Source organism: Phocoena sinus, chromosome 3 (assembly GCF_008692025.1).
Source record: "Phocoena sinus isolate mPhoSin1 chromosome 3, mPhoSin1.pri, whole genome shotgun sequence".
In the NCBI taxonomy this organism is placed as follows: Eukaryota; Metazoa; Chordata; class Mammalia; order Artiodactyla; family Phocoenidae; genus Phocoena; species Phocoena sinus.
Window position 1 is genome coordinate 45672717 of NC_045765.1, and position 16679 is coordinate 45689395.

The window sequence follows — 16679 nt, forward strand, 5'->3', positions numbered from 1 at the left end:
TACATCCATTACCAGCAAGTCCACTGCTGTATTCCTTAGCGCTTGGAACAGGCCTGGCATTCAGTGAGTGCTTAATAAATATTCGCTGAACTAATTTAATCATCGCAAACCACCTCGAGGAGTGGATATAAACTCTCCATTTTACAGATGAAGAAATGCCCAGAGAGGTTAAGAGGTTAAGTCAGTTGCCCAAAGTCCCACAGCCAGGATGCAATGGAGCCAGGATTTAAACCGGGTGTTTTTGACTCCACAGTCCACGATTGAGAGGCTGGGTGGGTTCTGGATCTCAGCTGTGGCGCCCCTCAGAGCTCCAGAGGTGGTCATCAGACCCAGGAATCCATCCTGTGCGACTGTGGGTGAGTCAGTCCCTCTCTGGGTCTCAGTTTTCCCATCAGTAAAACAAGGAGTTTGAACAAGATGATCTCTGAGCTCCTTCCAGCCCTAAAACAATTCCAGGATTCCAAGCCACACCAGCCCAGATGGGCAGTTGCACAAGCTCTGTTGTGTACTCAGGGATCATGCATATTTAACTTCACAGTGAAAGGGTTTTTTCTTACCCTTTTTCTACACATTACAGAAAGTGGTCAGAATCGATGACCTCTAATGGAAAACGGTACCCTATAACAAGGAGGAGGGACCTTCTGACAGTCAGAGCGGCCTGGTAATGCACTCAGTTTCTTGGGGAGCTCTGAGGTCGTGATTTCCCAGTGCCCACAGCCCTATTTTCCTGGGATACTGAGGAAGGAGGGTCAGGAGGACTGCCTGTGAGAGGGTATGTGTGGATGCTGTGACCCTTTGCTGATTTTCGGACTTCATAGGCTCTGATTTCAAAAGGAAGCAAGGCTTTGGCGCATGGTAGATGAATGAATGATGGGCTCCAGAGGCAAGGGAATGGATGCAGAGACCCACCTCTAATGGGAGGAGTGTGGGATTCACACACTGTTGCTTCCAGTGTAGAAGCCCCTCCCAAGACTTCAGGCCCAGAACCCTCAGGCAAAAGAGCTTCCTGAACCCCCCAGGCCGTGACCCCAGGATCCGCCTTTCCCAGATGCTTTCTGGGACGCCCCAGCCCAGCCTAGTGCAGGAGGTTGAAAATCAAAGTGTATTGCTTTAACTGCATTAGTACCCTCTCTTCTCCTCGCTTCAGATCAGAGCTATTTAATGTCTCAGGTGTCCAGAACCTTTCATCTGCCAGAGGTACCGGCTCCTCTGCCCTGTGATGGAAAGGGTTGTCACTTGGGAGGTAGGGGCAGCAGGGCCAGGCCGGTCAGATGGTTCCTGAAGGTCAGAAGTGAAGAGGATTATGGGGATCACTGGGTTCAACTTCCTTACTATATGCACGGGAAACTGAGGTCCAGAGAAGAGGAGGGACGTGCCTCAGGTCCTACAGGTTGTCAGTGATAGCACTGAGCCCAGGACCCGGGCTGCAGGTCTGGACTTTCCTCTGTGCTAGCGCATGTGCTGAATCTTCACCATCCACCTCTGTGGTCCAGGGCTTAGGCTCCAGCTCTCCCCGGGGTGAGGCCACAGGGCAGAGTTTTGGCTGGAAAGGGACAGCACCATCCTGACGAGGGGTGGGAAACCCTCTGGGTAGTCTTGTGGACCATGGAGCCTTTGGTTACATCACTTCTCCATTCTGGCCATAATTTCCTTTTACATAAAGTGATGGGGTGGGGGGCAAGGGGACAGCTCAGTGACCCCAGAGGCTCCATCCAGCTCCGTTCTTAGCCCCTGAGAGCTCCTGCCAGCCTTTGTGTGGGTATTTCACGTGTTGTTGCTACCCTGGTTACCTTCTGTCCTGGGAAGTGGAATCATAAGAGCTGTGACACGTCCTCTTCTAGCTTCTCCACTCCTGAGGCTGAGCCTAAGTGGTCATGGATGGTGGTGGTGTTGGGGGGGGAAGTTCCAGAGTCAGCCCCAGAGGGCAGGGCTCAGATTTACAAACCTGTCACTGAAGCCCTAAAGGTAAAGGCTCAGGTGTGACTCAGTGGACCGTGGGCTACTCCTGTCTTAACTGTATTTGTGTCCTTATCAGCCCCCAGGCTGGGGCCTTTCTGCTGAATGGATAATGAAAGAGTGATAAGTAAGCGTAGGGGAGAGATGGATAAACAGGTTGGTGGATGCCTGCACGGATGGATGGATGGATGGATGGATGGATGGATGGACAGACAGTTGGCCTCCCCTCTAGTCCAGGGAGCAGGGGTGACGTCATGAGCGTTCAGCACGTGTAGTCACAGTGGGCTCCACGCTTAGAGGGGCCTATCATTGCCTTGAAATGCTGAATAGTTTTTTAACAAGGGTCCCTGCATTTCTATTTTGCACTTGGCCCCGCAAATTATATAGCTGGTCCTGCCAGGGAGTTCAGGCTGGGTTTGAGATGGCTTCATCCCTGAGACTGGTCTCGCTGCCTCCACTGTCCCCATTCTAATCCACGGCCTCCCACAAAATGCCAACCTACTCCCGTCACTCTCCTTTGTGGAGGCCCCCCCATCCCCATAAGTGCTTGGACTTGCACCATTGTCACTGCTCAACCAGCAGCTAGCCCCCTACTCTCACTGTCAATACCCTGACAAGTTGGCTTCCCAGTGCCTCCAGGGCAGAGCCCAAGTCCTTACTCAGCACCCCAAACTTTTCCCAGAGTGGCCTCTGCCCTTCCTCTCTGCCCATCCCCTGCCTCTTTGCTGAAGAGCCCCAGTTTCTAGCCTAACGGATCTGTCTCTGCCACCACCCGGATGCCTCGCGATCTCCCCCTTCCCTAACTGCTCATGCCGAGCTTCTGTGGAATACCCTTCCCTGGCATCGTCCACCACAGAACCCAACTCAAGGCCACCCTCTCCCCCCTTGAAATCGTCCTATAATCATAATAATTACCGTTTACTGAGCGCCTGTTATACGTCAGGAGCCTTTCATCATCATCTCTAACCCTCACAGCCATGGAAAAGGATATCTCTTTTGCTGTTTTCCAGAAAATTGGGACTCAGGGAAGTTAAACTCAGAGAGATCACATGTTTATGAGGTAGTAGAACTGGGACTTTGACCTGGATTAAGTGGCTTCTAGCTGGGACTGCGGCCCCTGGCCTGGCCGAGCCCCTCCATGTGCTTTCACTGCCCCGGGAGGCATCAGGCACAGCCTGCTGGCATCAGGGTCCCATATGTCTGTGCTGCCCCCTCACCAGCCCGTCCCATCACCTTCCTGGAGGGGAAGGGTCACCATCGCCTGCCTATCCCAGTTTCCCAGCCCAGGGAGTGCTGAGTTTTTAGGGGGCAGCTGAGCACCGGAAGAGCTGACTCTACACAGCCATTTGATCTCTCATGCTGGGTAAGCATCTATTGAGCACCTACTGTATGCCTAATCCCATACGAGGAACTTGAAGACATCCCCCAAATTGTTAGATGGGTTTCCTCACTTGTGAAAAATCAAACTAAGAGGCCAAGACAAAGGTAGAAGAAAGAGCCGGTTGGCAGACAGTGGACTGGGAGTCATTAGACTTGGGTTCTGGTCCTGGGTTGGCCTTTAAATCCTTGAGTGCGCCAGGAGGAGACCCGACCCTACCCAAGCTGAGCCTGCTGACAATACCCATAACAACTGCAGCTACCCTTCCTGGCGTCCCCATCACCCCATTTCCCACACGCATCCTTTGCTGACAAGCTTAGCCTAGCAGGGTCTCAAGGCCAGCGAGTGAGTGAATGAGTGAGTGACTTATTCTCCCGTGAGTGAATGAAGAACAGTCACGTGGCCACTGACTTGGCCGAGGGCTGTGTGCCAGGCCCTGCTTTGAGTATTTTCCTTGTATTAACTCATTCAAAGGCCTTGACAACTCGATGACGAGCCCTGACTTACAGATGGGAAACCCGAGGCACAGGGAGGCTGAGTAACAGTTAAGTGGGAGACTCGGGGTGAGCGACTGGAGGAAGGGGTGAAAGAACAGATGCTGGGAAAGCCAGAGGGGAGTGAAACGTGGGCGTTTCACTCCCCTCTGGCTCTGCTGCCCAGGAGGGCTCTGAGGGGAATCTCAATGCTCCGTAATTGGCAGCAATTAGACGCAGGTTCTCCTTAGCTAGCTGCCCTGCCCGATGTGCCGGCTCTGGGTTGCTGGGGGAAGGCCGCGTGCTGGTGGGTCAGTCTGAATGGCCGAGGCCTGCCCCCTGCCCACTTGGCTCTGAGAACCATTTTATGTGTGGCCCCCACCCCGGCCCAGGGCTGATCTCGGGCTGGCAGCGGCCAGGGGAACAGAAGGTTTGCCTGTCTGCGCCTGCTGCGCCCCCCCTCCCCAGCCTCAGCCTGGGACCCCTCTCAGGGGCTCCTCTGGCTGCCAGGGCCTGACGCTCCCCGTTGCCATGGCACCAGCTAGAGATGAGACTGGGGGTTGGCTGCAGGGGGCGGGTTTCAGGGAGGGCAGCCGAGGGATGGTGGAGGCCTGGAACTCTGCAGCTGCAGAAGCCCCCAGGCCCTCTGTGAACAGTGGAAGGGGTGCTGGAGCTTCAACAGGGGCAGGCCTGGACCCTGAGCGCAGCAGGCCTGTGGCAGCGCTGACCACGCACCTAGCCTGACTACTGGGATGCTCTTTATCAGAGGTGTCTGGGACAGGCCTCATGGTAGACCAGAGACCTGCTTGGGCACTGCCTCTGCCAGACCCAGGCTGTCCTCAGCAGAGACTCCTCTCCTCACCTCAGCCTAGATGCTGACCCTCAGACTCTGCAGTGACGTCGCAGAAAGGTCCTGAGTTCTACCCTTACTTGACTTCCAAATTCCTGGGTGAGCTGGGGTAGATCCCTTGCTCACTCTGCCCCTCAGTGAGGGAGGGACAGGACTGTAACCTCTGAGGATCCCTCATCCCTGAGAGCCTGTATTCAGTGTGGACCCCATTAGGGTGAACCCGTGTGGGAGTGTTTCTCTGTGAACAGACCTGTTTCTGGGCAGAAGCTAGGCAGTCTAGCAGAACAGTTAAGAATACAGGTTTGGAGTCAGATGGGCCTGAGTTTGCATCCCAGCTTATCGTTGGCTTATTACTTATCAGCTGTGTGACCTTGGGCAAGTTGCCGTACCTCTCTGAGACTTAGTCTCCCCCTCTGTGAAATGGGAATAATGATTGTATCCTCCTCACAGGATTGTTGTGAGGATAAAACAACATCCCCAGGTCATCTCATTTAGCAGAGTCCCTAGCTCTGAATTAGTAAGGGCTTTTGTTTGTTTCCAGATTGTGGAGCATCAGAAAAATGAATGGGAGGAAAACCGTCCTTGTTGCAGGGTGGGGGGCATTGGCATTGGTGAATGGAAGCAGGACCAATGGGTAGAGGATACGATGAGACAGATTGTGCTCAATGGGATAAAAATTTTCAAATAGTCTGACCTCTGAGGATCCTGGGCCGTCCAAGAATGGAATGGGCTGCGGGTGAGGTAGTGAGATCCCTATCATGGGAGGTGTGCAACTGGAGGCTGGACAACCCCTTTGTTTGCAGAAAGGGTGGGGGAGATGTGAATTGGGAGTACTTACAGCCCCTCCCAGCCCTAAGATTATAGGGCTCTGTGAAAGATGGTGTGACTTCCTCCCCGCTTATCCTGCTGAAGGAGACTGAAGGAGAGGTTGGAAAGCAGAGGGTGAAAGAATAAACCTGGTGAATTGTATATTGAGCTCGTACTGTGTGCCAGACACAAGCTTGACATCTTTGCCTCCTGCCTGAGAGAGGCTGTCGCGTGAGTGTTGACCCTGTGTGCTGTCAGGCCGCCCAGGATCGAGCACCAGCTCCAGTACTGGTGAAATCGCTGGGCAAACGGTTTGACCTCTCTGTGCCTTGCTTTCCTCGTGTGTAAAATGCGGAAGCAGCACTGATGTCACGGATTGTTCTGAGATCATTCATGTTCAGGCCTCAGCCCAGGCTGTGAGTGATGAGAACTAAATCATAGGTAGTTATTCTTCTTCTTGTTGTTATTTTGAAGGCCTTCTAAGTCCTTGTTCCTTCTCGAAGGGGCCACTGGGGCCTAGCTGGGATCCAGAGGACTCTAGTCCAGGGATCACTGGGCCTGGGCAGAGCCAGGCCACATGGGCCGGGGAGTGGCCATGGGGATGAACAGGGAGGCCAGCGAGGCGCCGGGGGAGGCAAGCAGTGCTTGCTCGGCAGGCGGGTGGACAGGCGTGTGCAGTGGGCCTCCCTCCCTCCCTGACCTCCTTCTCAGGGCCGCTTCCCAGCCCGTGTGGGGACCCAGGCCCCCTCCCCTGGGCCCCCAGCGGCCGTGAGGCACACACTGAGCGCTTTCCCATGAACTGTTCCACGGAGCTTGGCCTGCTTGCTCCCCCTACCCCCAAGTGCGGGTGAGGGGGTGTGCAGGAGCAGGGGCTCGGACTGGGGGAATCAGCCCGTTCTTTATCAGCCTGACTCCGATCCAGACAGATGTTTCGTCTTATTTTGAACTTCCAGAAAATAGGTCATTTCTTTCCATTGTGTCCCTGGGGAGGCCTCCTGGGGACAGGAGCACAGAGTGAGTGACAAGAGCATGGAGGCCTCACTTGGGCCCCTGGGGAGCTGGGAGGACAGCATCCTCCCCCCTCTGTCATGATGAGCCATCTGTCAGCAGGGCCAGGGCTTGAAGGGTCTTAAAGGCTGGGCTAAGAAGCAGGCCTTTACTGAGGGCGGATGGAGAGCCATGGAGGTGCCAGGGAAGGACGTGGTCAGATGGGGATTTCAGAAATGTTCCTCTGGTTAAGGTGTGAGAACAGGCAGGAGGGGACAGACTGGAGGTGATAGGGGAGGGGTTGGTACAATGGGGCAGGCAGAGGCCACCAAGTTTCTGCTGGAGGGGGCAGGGGTAGGGGCATCAGATTGACGGTCCGTGGAGCTAGCACTGTTCTTCCACTCACTTGGACTTCCAGAACAGCTGGGTCCCATGCCAGGCCCCAGCTTAGCTGACTTCTGCTGCTTTGTTTGGGAGACCTCATAGGTACCTGGAAAGCAGGAAGGTCCTCTGGGTCTAGAAGCAGCGTGGCAGAGAGTTGGGCCTGGGCGATCAAGCAGCATCGCTGTGTGATTCGAGGCAGGTTGCACACCCTCTCTGACCTCCATGCGATCCTGAGGTCTGTGGGGAGATTCAGTGTGTAGGGTGGAGTGCTGAACCTTTAGCGGCAGAAGGGGCATCGGATCGAGAGGGGCAGGTGAGAGCCGCATAGCCTCAGCCCCTTCCCAGCTTTCTATCCGCAGCCCGTAACTATCTCCCAACCCAAAGGAAACTGCTCTCCTTCCTGGCTCCCAGGATGGGGTTCCCCTACCTGTGTTGCCAGATTCTACCTAAAACTCAGCGCACTTGGGGTAAGCCCACATGGGCCACACTCTCTGCCATCACTCTTGTACTTTCCCAACCGCTGGCGGGAAGACTCAGTCTCCAGCTCCAGATGCCTCTCGCCCCTACGCACGCCCAGGACTGGAGCTGGCTGCCTTCTTCGAGCTGAGTCATGACATCCTGGCTACGGCCCCTCCCCCGCACCCTACCCCCACCCCAGCATTCTAACTCAGCACAGCTTCTTCCAGAGCAGGGTCCTGAGAGTCACACCATGTCAGCCCCAGAAGTGTTCCTAGGACAGCCCTGTCTACCCTGTGTACAGATGGGGAAACTGAGGCTCAGAGAGGGGCAGGACCATATAATCAGGTGACAGGGCTGAGCTAGAACCCACATCCCTTACTCTCAGCCAGGGATCTGTCCCCAAAGTGTGTGTCAGGGGCTGTGAAGTGTCTGTGGTGTGGAGGAGAGAGGACTAGACCAACGGGCAGGAGACCGGAGTCTGTGTCCCCTCTTCTGCCAGCAACTTAGCAAGTCACCTCCTCTGAGTCTGTTTCCAATCCCCGCCAGGCTGGGACAATGCAGGGAAGGTGATATAAGGGTCTGTGTGTAGCAAGGGGGGTCGGTATCCTGTGGGGAGGGAGGTAGCAGCAGCTGTGGTTTGAACCCTAGGCCCTGAGCCACCAGGCTCACATCTGAGCCGGGGCTGGAGGCGGGGGCTGCCCAGTCAGGTGTGCTTCAGTGCCCCATTGGTCAACTGAGCCCAGGATTGCCTAGGTCAAAACACTGAGACCTATCCCTGTCCTTTTCCAAGCCTCAGTTTCCCCATCTGTACAGTGGGGCGCGGTAAGGGGGCTGGATCAGATAGCTGGTTCCTGAGGGCCTCAGAGCTCTGACATTCCAAGACTCTGACCCCACGGCCGGGCCTCCTCCTCCCTCTGGCATCTTGTTTATTCAGAGCATCCCTGGCCCAAGACTGCTGGCCTCAAGCACCCGCTTCTCCCTGAAGCAGGGCTTCCTCCCACCCCCATTTCACTGCTATTTCTGCCCTGCCTGTTCCCCACCTCCAGACTGAGTGTCCCTCTGTCCACTCAGATACGCAGCCCCTCCAAATTCTAAACTAGGTCAGTGCCAGCTCCCAAAGCCTCTCCTCCACCACAGTCTCATCTCAGAAGATGGTATTGTGCCCCCAGCACACACACACTCCTGCCCGCTAGTACTCTAAGCCAGACATAGGGGTGGGGCTCAGGATACCTCTCCCTCCAGCCCCCCTACATCAGATCACCAAGTCCTGTCGTTCTGGGCTGGATAAATCTCAGTCCGGTCTGTTTCCATCAGTTCTCGCTGGCCTCAGCCCAGCCAAATCCAGTAAACAGAGTAATGGTGGCAGAGCAGTCCGCCTTGGCTCAATCTCTGCTCTGTGTTCCTAGGCAACTTCCATAAGCTCTCTCTGCCTCAGCTTCCCCATCTAAAATGGGACGATCCTTGTGTGTACCTCATAGTGTTGTCTGAGGAGCAAGTGAGTAGATCTATGTCAAGTGCTCAGAACGGCACCTGGCACAGTAAGTACACAACACGTGTTGGATCTGTGGCTTGTCTGTGCCCACATGTGCACGTGTGTTCAGGTGAGTTTGGGATACCGTGTGCACATGCTCTGTGCGTGTCGTATGTGCACAGCTCTGCTTGTGCCGGGTATACGTGTGACTTGCCGCGCATGTGCGCACCTCACGTGGGCACGTGGGAGAGCACAGAGGCTGCGGTCTGGGCGCCGTGGAGCTGCGTGTGTGCGTGTGTGGGCGTGCACGTGTCTGGTGCCGACGTGAGGGCGGGGCACACGCAGGGCCCGCTGCACACGGGTGTGTTTCAGAGCAGTGTGTGACCGAGCGCGTAGGCAGGAGCCTGTGCTGTGTGTGCAAGCACTCTCCGTGTGCAAGCCTCCCCCACTGGCAGCCATGCAGCACACCCCCGCCCCCAGCCTGCCTGTGTCGTGGGAGCCTCGGGACCCCGAGGGAGGGAAGCTGCTGCTAGCGGATGTGGCCAAGATGGACTGGATTTATTTAGATTAAGGCGGTGGGAAAGGAGTGGAAGCTTGTATGAGCAGGAAGGAGAGAAGGCTGGGGCTCTCACAGTGACTCCTCAAGCACGCTTGCTCTCCTGGGCTTGGGGTCCTCTGCTCACTTGGGGCTCTCCCCTGGACCAAGGGAGGGGTTCCCTCTGACTCACTGTGAGGAGCTGGGCAATTATCTCATCTTTGGGCCTCCGTACCCCCAACCTGGCCAAAATAGGAGGAATCACGAGAACTCGCCTCATGTGCAAAGGGGGGGATCTCTGAGGGTCCCCTCCCTCTCTCTGCTCCAAGGGCCTCCCCAGGCAGGAGAGTGTGGCAGGAAGGGGGATGCCTCCTCCCTGACTATGACACCCACCTTGTCCCAGGTGGTTCCTCCTTGGAGCGCAGCCCTGCCCCTGAAGAAGGGGAGTGGTCACAGGCAAGTCCTCCACCCCCATATCAGCCACCTGGGCCCCTCTGGGGTCGGCTGGAAATACAGCAGCCCCTGGGAAGCACAGAAGTCTATAAGGCATTGGATGGACAACTGGGGGTGTCAGGGAATCATCCAAGATGGCCCAGGAGGGCACGTCCCAAGCCCCACTCTGGTTCTTCCCAGTCCACCGACCTGTGGCCCACACCACGCTTCCCCCTGCCACCTCCTGAGTGTCCACATCACCCGTTTATTTGTCTGGAAGTCACCTGAAAGACTGAAGTCCAGAGACGGAAGCAACTTGTCAAAGTACACACAGCAAATCTGGGACCAAATGGTCAGGGGATTGAATCCGTGGAATGAGATGAGTTATGGATTCTCAGTCTACGTCAGCATCAGGAATGTTGCCCTTCCTCCCATCAGTCCCTATATCCCCAAACCACCCCGGCAGGAATAATAGTGACCAGAACCTTCTCTCTGGCAGTTTTAGAGCATGATGGCTCTTTGAGATGACCCATCCAAACCTCTCCCTGTGTGGATGGGGAAACTGAGTCCCAGAGAGGGCTGGAGACACACTCAGTCTCAGAGTAGGTCTGAAGCCCCATGTGAAATGCTCATTTCATAAAGAGAGAAGCCAGTCCAAGATCCCTGGCTGTCCGTACTCTCCCGAAGGTGACTGCACTCTCCCTGAGCTCCTGTGCCCAGCCCATCCTCTCCCTGCAGCCTGATTCCGTCTTTTTGCTGTGTGACTGGGCCATGACTCTGTCCGTCTCTGGGCCTCTGCTGCCCGTTCAAGAAGGCCCCTCCAAGCTCAGAGTCTCAGGGACTCTAAGCCCCCTTAGCGCCAGGCCTAGCAGGAGAGAAGCCAGTGTCGGGGGTGGTGGGGGAGGCCGCTTGCCCGCCCAGGGGCCCGGCCCACAGCCTTCCAGAGCCAGGCCAGTCCTAGTTGCCGTGACCTCCCATCTCCAGGCCAGCCGACCAAATTCCTCCTTTAGAATAATAAACAGTGTGGCCAGCCAGGGAGGCCAGGAGGGGAGGGGCAGAGAGGCTGAAATGACCCCCTCCCCCAGCCTCCGCTGCTAACGATTTTCTTTGGCTGAGATCTCTGGTAGGAAGGGGGGATCCAGAGGGGCACCCACCAAGGGACAGATAGGCCTCTGTGGTGGATGCTGGCTCCGCCACGGCGCTGCTCCCTCCTGCTGGAAGAGGCCTGGCATCCAGCTGGAGGGCTGGGGCAGGAGGGATGGGAGAGGAGGGCACCGTGGAGGGGGCCTCAGATTGGCTGGGCTTTGAGTCTAAAGCAACTGGGAGAGGGGACCCTCAGGCAGGCTGGTCTGAAGGGATGGGGAGAATGAGGAGAAGGAGAGCAGATTCATTCAGGGAGCTTCTTAGGGCACTGGGCAGAGCCGAGACCAGCGATCCCCAAGCCAGGGCCCTTGCCTGTGTCCCATGACTAATGCAGCCCTGGAAGTGGTATACTTGCCGTTGTCCCATTTTGAGAGCTGCAGACTGAGGCCACTGAGATAATGACGGTAAAGGAGGTAGCCCTGCTGGGGCTCAAACCCGGATCCCAGCCCTGGCATGGGAACTGAAAGGGGTGAGATGAAAGTCGAGTGGGAGCAATCGGTGTGTGGCCTTAGGAGCTGGGCCAGGCAGGGCAGCTACTCAGGGAAGGCAGGAGCCCCACTCTCCCGGTTGCCTTGTCACCTGGTCTCTGCCACATTTCTTGCTCTATGACCCCCACCCACTTCTGGCCTTCTTCCTGTTGATCCTACAGTCAGACCTTTGCAAGCCTGGCTATCGATGGTTATTTTGGACCCTCAGATGGGGCTGCCAAGGGCAGGGGTAGGGCAAAGATGCACGCAGTGCGATCCATCCCTCTCCATGTCCCTGCTTCTGTCTCCCTCTGCCTCCATCACCCGGCGCTTCCTTTCTCTCTGTCTCTCGGCGTCTTCGTCTTTTTACCTCTATCATTCCAGTCCCTTTGTCTCCCTCCAGGACAAGCCCTGCTGTGTAGCCTCCGGTAAACTTCTTCCCCTCTCAGAGCCTCACTCTCCCCATCTGGACCCTGGAGGTGTGGGTGGGGGCTTTGGATTCAACAGTTTCCAAGGACTGCCGAAGCCGTGCTGTGTGGGGTGGCCTCCCCTGGGCCCAGCCCCCGGCCCCTCCCTCCTGGGCCTCCCTGGGCAGCTTGGGGCTGAGTAAAGGGGGCCAGTGCTGGGGGGGGTGCCCCCCACATTCCACAGCCCCCGCTTCCCTCCCCAGCGCCGCCTCCATTTCCTGTTGTGCTTGTGGAGCTGTGGGAGTTCTCCCGGTTCTGGCTTACCCCCTCCTTCTCCCCTAGGCCTTTCATCACACTTTCCCAAATATTTGTCCTGGCAGATAAGAGCCTGGTATTGGAACTGTCACCCGGAGGACAGGCTGTTAGAGCTGGCGGGCCCCTGGACACCATCCAGCCCAAGACCCGCCCCCCACATACATACAGAGAAACCAAGGCCCAGGGAGAAGCAGGGGGCTCAGCCGAGGCCATCAGGGAGGTAGAGGCAGAGCCACAGCAGGGTCCAGGCACCCTGTGAATGGGCCTGGCACAGGGGAGGGAGCTCCTTGGGCATGAGTGCCCTCTTGGAGGGGGCTCTGAGTAGCCTTTGACTTTAGCCCGAGGGATCCAGAGGCTGGGGGGCTCAGGCTGGGGCTTACTCTGCAGGACCCAGGCAAAGATGGGCCCTGGCGCTGCCTCTGGCAACTCTGGGCCCTGACCCCTGTTTAACTCTGCAGGATACCATGCGGCCTCCGAGTGCCATGCGAGCTCCTGTCCTCGAAGGTAGGTAGACTCGGGGCAGGGGCAGAAGGCCCTGGGGAGCCACTTAAGTAGGATCTGGAGCTGGCGGGGTGGTGCATGCCAGCACCAGGGCCCGGGCACTGCTCTGCTCTTGACCAGTTCCCTGCCTTTCCAGTTGCTCTCAGTGGAGGCCTCTTTCCACTGCCTACCTCTCAGCTCAGAGGCCTCAGTCGACCTCTGCCTGTCCAGAGACATCAGCTCAAATCCTCGGCTTGGCCCTCCACACCCCATGTCCCCTCACCAGCAGTCCCCACCCCATTCCCTAACAGTCACCCTGGTCTCCCATCTCTTGTCAGCACTTGTTGGTACTAGTCCGGCCAGTCTGGTTCCAGTGGGGGACTCCCCTTCCCTGCCTGGACCCCTCATTGACTGTAAGCTCCCAAGTCTGGGTGGGCTTCTCCAGGCAATCAATGCTGACCAGGCAATCAGTGACCAGCCAAAGGCCCACCCAAAGATGACCGACCCACTGGCTGAGCACCCACCCGTCTAAGTGGGTGCTTATTTTCACCTCATGTTCCCTGCCGAAGTGGGCCAGGGTGGGGAGGGCGAGGCTTACAGAATCCTTCCCCGGGGGGTGTCAGCAAGAGGAGGGGAAACCAATCACTTGACATTCCCCGATCCCCAGTCCCCTTCAGCCTCCAGGGGCCTCAATATCTTTCGTGCCCCAGTCTGCCTCACTCTGGACTACCTTGGCCACCACTTCCCCAAGCAGGGCCATCTCTGGGATTTGGGGCAGAACCTGGACATCTGGGGCAGCTGCAGGGAAGAGGCTCAGAAAGTGACCTGGGAAGTAATGCAGGAACTGGAGGCCTGGGAATTGCTTCCCGAGGATTTCCTGATGCCTTTGAGAGAACATGCCTGCAGCCTGAAAGCTGCACTGCAGAAAGACTCCAAGGCTGGGGGTCTCTAGGAACTGAGGTCAAGAGGCCAGGAGGCCAGAAGGAGTCCCTGGAGACCAGGCCCCGGACAAGCAGGTCTCAGAGCCATGGGTTCCGGTCTGCGTTCTCTGTGGATGAGGGAGGTGTGTTCTTCAGGGTCAGCTGTGGGGAGAGATGCTCACGCTCTTGTGCCCTGATGTCTCCTCTCCCAAAGGCCAGGTGCTGTTGCTGCCCTTGCTGTTGTTGCTGGGACCACCGGCCTCGTGGGGCCTGGTCATCACACCCCCGGGGCCAGAGCTTGTCCTCAATCTCTCCAGCACCTTTGTTCTGACCTGCTCGGGTCCAGCTCCAGTGGTGTGGGAACGGATGTCCCAGAAGCCCCCACAGGAAATGACCACGAGCCAGGACGGCACCTTCTCCAGTGTGCTGACACTGACCAATGTCACTGGGCTAGACACAGGAGAGTACTTTTGTACCTACAAAGGCTCCCATGGGCTGGAGGCCAGCGAGCGAAAACGACTCTACATCTTTGTGCCAGGTGAGGGACCCCGGCCTGTGTACTCACTCCCTTATTCCTCTTTCTCAACTGCAGGCATCTGGGGGAAGTTCAGAAAGTGCCTTACTGATATGGTGAAACGCAGCTGTCTCAGAAATGCAGATGAATCAGGGAATCCAGCCTGGTTCAGTCCAGGAGTATGTTCACTCCCACCCCTTGCTCTGAATATTTGTCTGCTCCCTGTCAGCCCACCCCATTCCTGGTTCCCAAGAACTCTGCATTCTCAGCTGGTTCCAGTATGTACCCTCTTGGCCTCCATATCTCATTTTCCCCATTCTCTAAGCTCCAGGTACCAGCTGCCCTTCAACTTGCAACTTATCTTCTTTCTCAGGCCAGTGCCGTCCATATCAAATGCTAAAGCTAGAAGGGACCTCTGAGAGCATGCTTATTCTATAGTGGGTAGACTGAGGCCCAGAGAGAGAAAGAGACCTGTTCAAGGTAACAGAGAAAATCAGGGCATAGCCAGAAACCCAGCTCCTCTGACTCGTATTCTTGGCTTCACCTATGGCAGATCCCACTGTGGGCTTCCTCCCTGTTGACCCCGAGGAACTATTCATCTTTCTCACGGAAATAACTGAGACCACAATTCCATGCCGAGTGACGGATCCAAGACTGGTGGTGACGTTGCATGAGAAGAAGGTGGATGTCCCGCTGCCCATCGCCTATGACCACCAACGTGGCTTCTCTGGTACCTTTGAGGACAAGACCTACGTCTGCAAAACCACCATCGGGGACAGGGAGGTGGATTCGGATGCCTACTATGTCTACAGCCTCCAGGGTGAGCCCCCTTTCTGGCCTGGTGCTCAGCAGAGGCAAGTATGACCCTCCACAGAGGTACAGACCTTTCGGATAATACAGTGTGCACTTCCATTTTTCACTGAATTCTCACTACAGCCTTGGAAGGCAGATGTGTTGCCCCATTTAACAGATGAGAAAACTGAGACTCAGAAAGAGGATGGAGTATGTCCAAGGTCACAGGAAGCATTAGTGGTGGAGCTGGGCTGTATACTGCGGTGGGCAAAGGCACAGGCTTTGAACCAGTGGGGTTTGAATCCCAGCTCTGCCACTTCCCATCTGAGTGACTTTGCGCAAGACACATAATCTCTCTGAGTCTGCTTCTTCCTCTGTAAAATGGGGATGATACTGACTGCTTACCTAGTGGGATTATTGTGAAGATTAAATAAAACAAAAGAGTATGTGGTTGTGCTCAATCAATTCCTTCTGTGCTCAGATGCTCAGGGAGTACTTTGATTTCAAAATTGTTACCCCTTCTAGAATGTCAGCTTCATGAGGACAGGAATTTTGTCTGTTGTGCTTCCTGCTAAAGCCCCAGTGCCTAGAATAGTAGGTATTTAATAAATATTTGTTGAAAGAGTGAATCTTCCACACCAGTTATCCCTTCCCTCTCTGGACCCCCACCCCCTCCCTAAACGGATGTGCTGGTGGCTGGGGGGTGACTTCCTCAGCCCTAAGCCAGTCTCTTTCCACCAGTGTCATCCATCAACGTCTCAGTGAATGCGGTGCAGACTGTGGTCCGCCAAGGGGAGAACATCACCATCATGTGCATTGTGACTGGGAACGAGGTGGTCAACTTTGAGTGGACATACCCACGCATGGAGGTAATGCCGGGCCACGGGTTGGAGGAAGGGTCAGGCAGGGATGGATATTTCAGGCTTGTAGCCTGACTTCATGGACCTTTCCTGATGTGGGGGGCTTGCCCCAACTTTCCCTACAGAGTGGGCGGCTGGTGGAGCCAGTGACCGACTTCCTCTTTGAAATGCCCCACATACGTTCTATCCTGCACATCCCCAGTGCCGAGCTGGGAGACTCAGGGACCTACATCTGCAATGTATCAGAAAGTGTGAGCGACCATCGAGATGAAAAGGCCATCAATGTCACCGTGGTCGGTGTGTGCCTTAGGCTTACCCCCAGTCCTCAGTCTGAACTGGACCCAGACCTTGTCACAGCCCTGGGGTACTGTCAGCCGTGTTCTAATCCATCTCTAGCCTTAGTGCCAAGCAAAGCCCCCTTTTCAGGAAAAACCAAAACCAAAGCACAGTACCAGCCCCAATTCCAATCCTCATCCCAACCTAGACTTCCTGCCTAGCCAGAACCTGAGCCCCAACCCGATTTCTAAATCCCAGCTGCCATCCCCGGCCCAGGTAGCCCCATCCCCAAATTCAGCCAGGCTGTAACTCATCTCCGCCACAATCCTGAGACAGAACACACCAAAGAGCACTACAACCCCAGTCCCAATCTTGAGCCCAGCCCCCAAACCAGTATCAGCCCCAAATTCGGCTCCTGCTCCGGTCCATCACAGTACCCACCTGAACCCCAACTCAGGTAACTCCTTCGCTGGTTCAGTTCCTAAAGCCTGAGGCCCCGCCCCCAGGAGCTGCTGCCCCATTGGAGGCCGGGCATAGCCCCGCCCCTGACGGCCGCCCCTTGCAGAGAGCGGTTACGTGCGGCTGCTGGGAGAGCTGGACCCTGTACAATTCGCGGAGCTTCACCGCAGCCGGACACTGCAGGTGGTGTTCGAGGCCTACCCGCCGCCCACTGTCATGTGGTTCAAGGACAACCGGACCCTGGGTGACTCCGGCGCCGGCGAGGTTGCGCTGTCCACGCGCAATGTGTCTGAGACCCGGTGAGTGGCGGCCTG

General features: G+C 56.3%; 1 protein-coding gene across 3 annotated transcripts in view; it reads left to right on the plus strand.

The window, feature by feature from the left end:
• PDGFRB (platelet derived growth factor receptor beta) overlaps positions 1-16679 on the plus strand; it is a 38675-nt gene that overhangs the window by 3974 nt on the left and 18022 nt on the right. The window contains exons 2-8 of one of the 3 annotated variants that reach the window (XM_032627105.1): positions 254-356; positions 12523-12568; positions 13679-14002; positions 14532-14798; positions 15512-15639; positions 15756-15927; positions 16472-16664. In XM_032627105.1, the coding sequence (XP_032482996.1) occupies positions 12529-12568; positions 13679-14002; positions 14532-14798; positions 15512-15639; positions 15756-15927; positions 16472-16664 (1124 nt within the window). In that variant the 5' untranslated portion in view covers positions 254-356; positions 12523-12528. Of the gene's footprint in view, positions 1-253; positions 357-12522; positions 12569-13678; positions 14003-14531; positions 14833-15511; positions 15640-15755; positions 15928-16471; positions 16665-16679 lie in introns of those variants that run through there. The other 2 variants (XM_032627104.1, XM_032627106.1) reach the window with 2 other exon arrangements.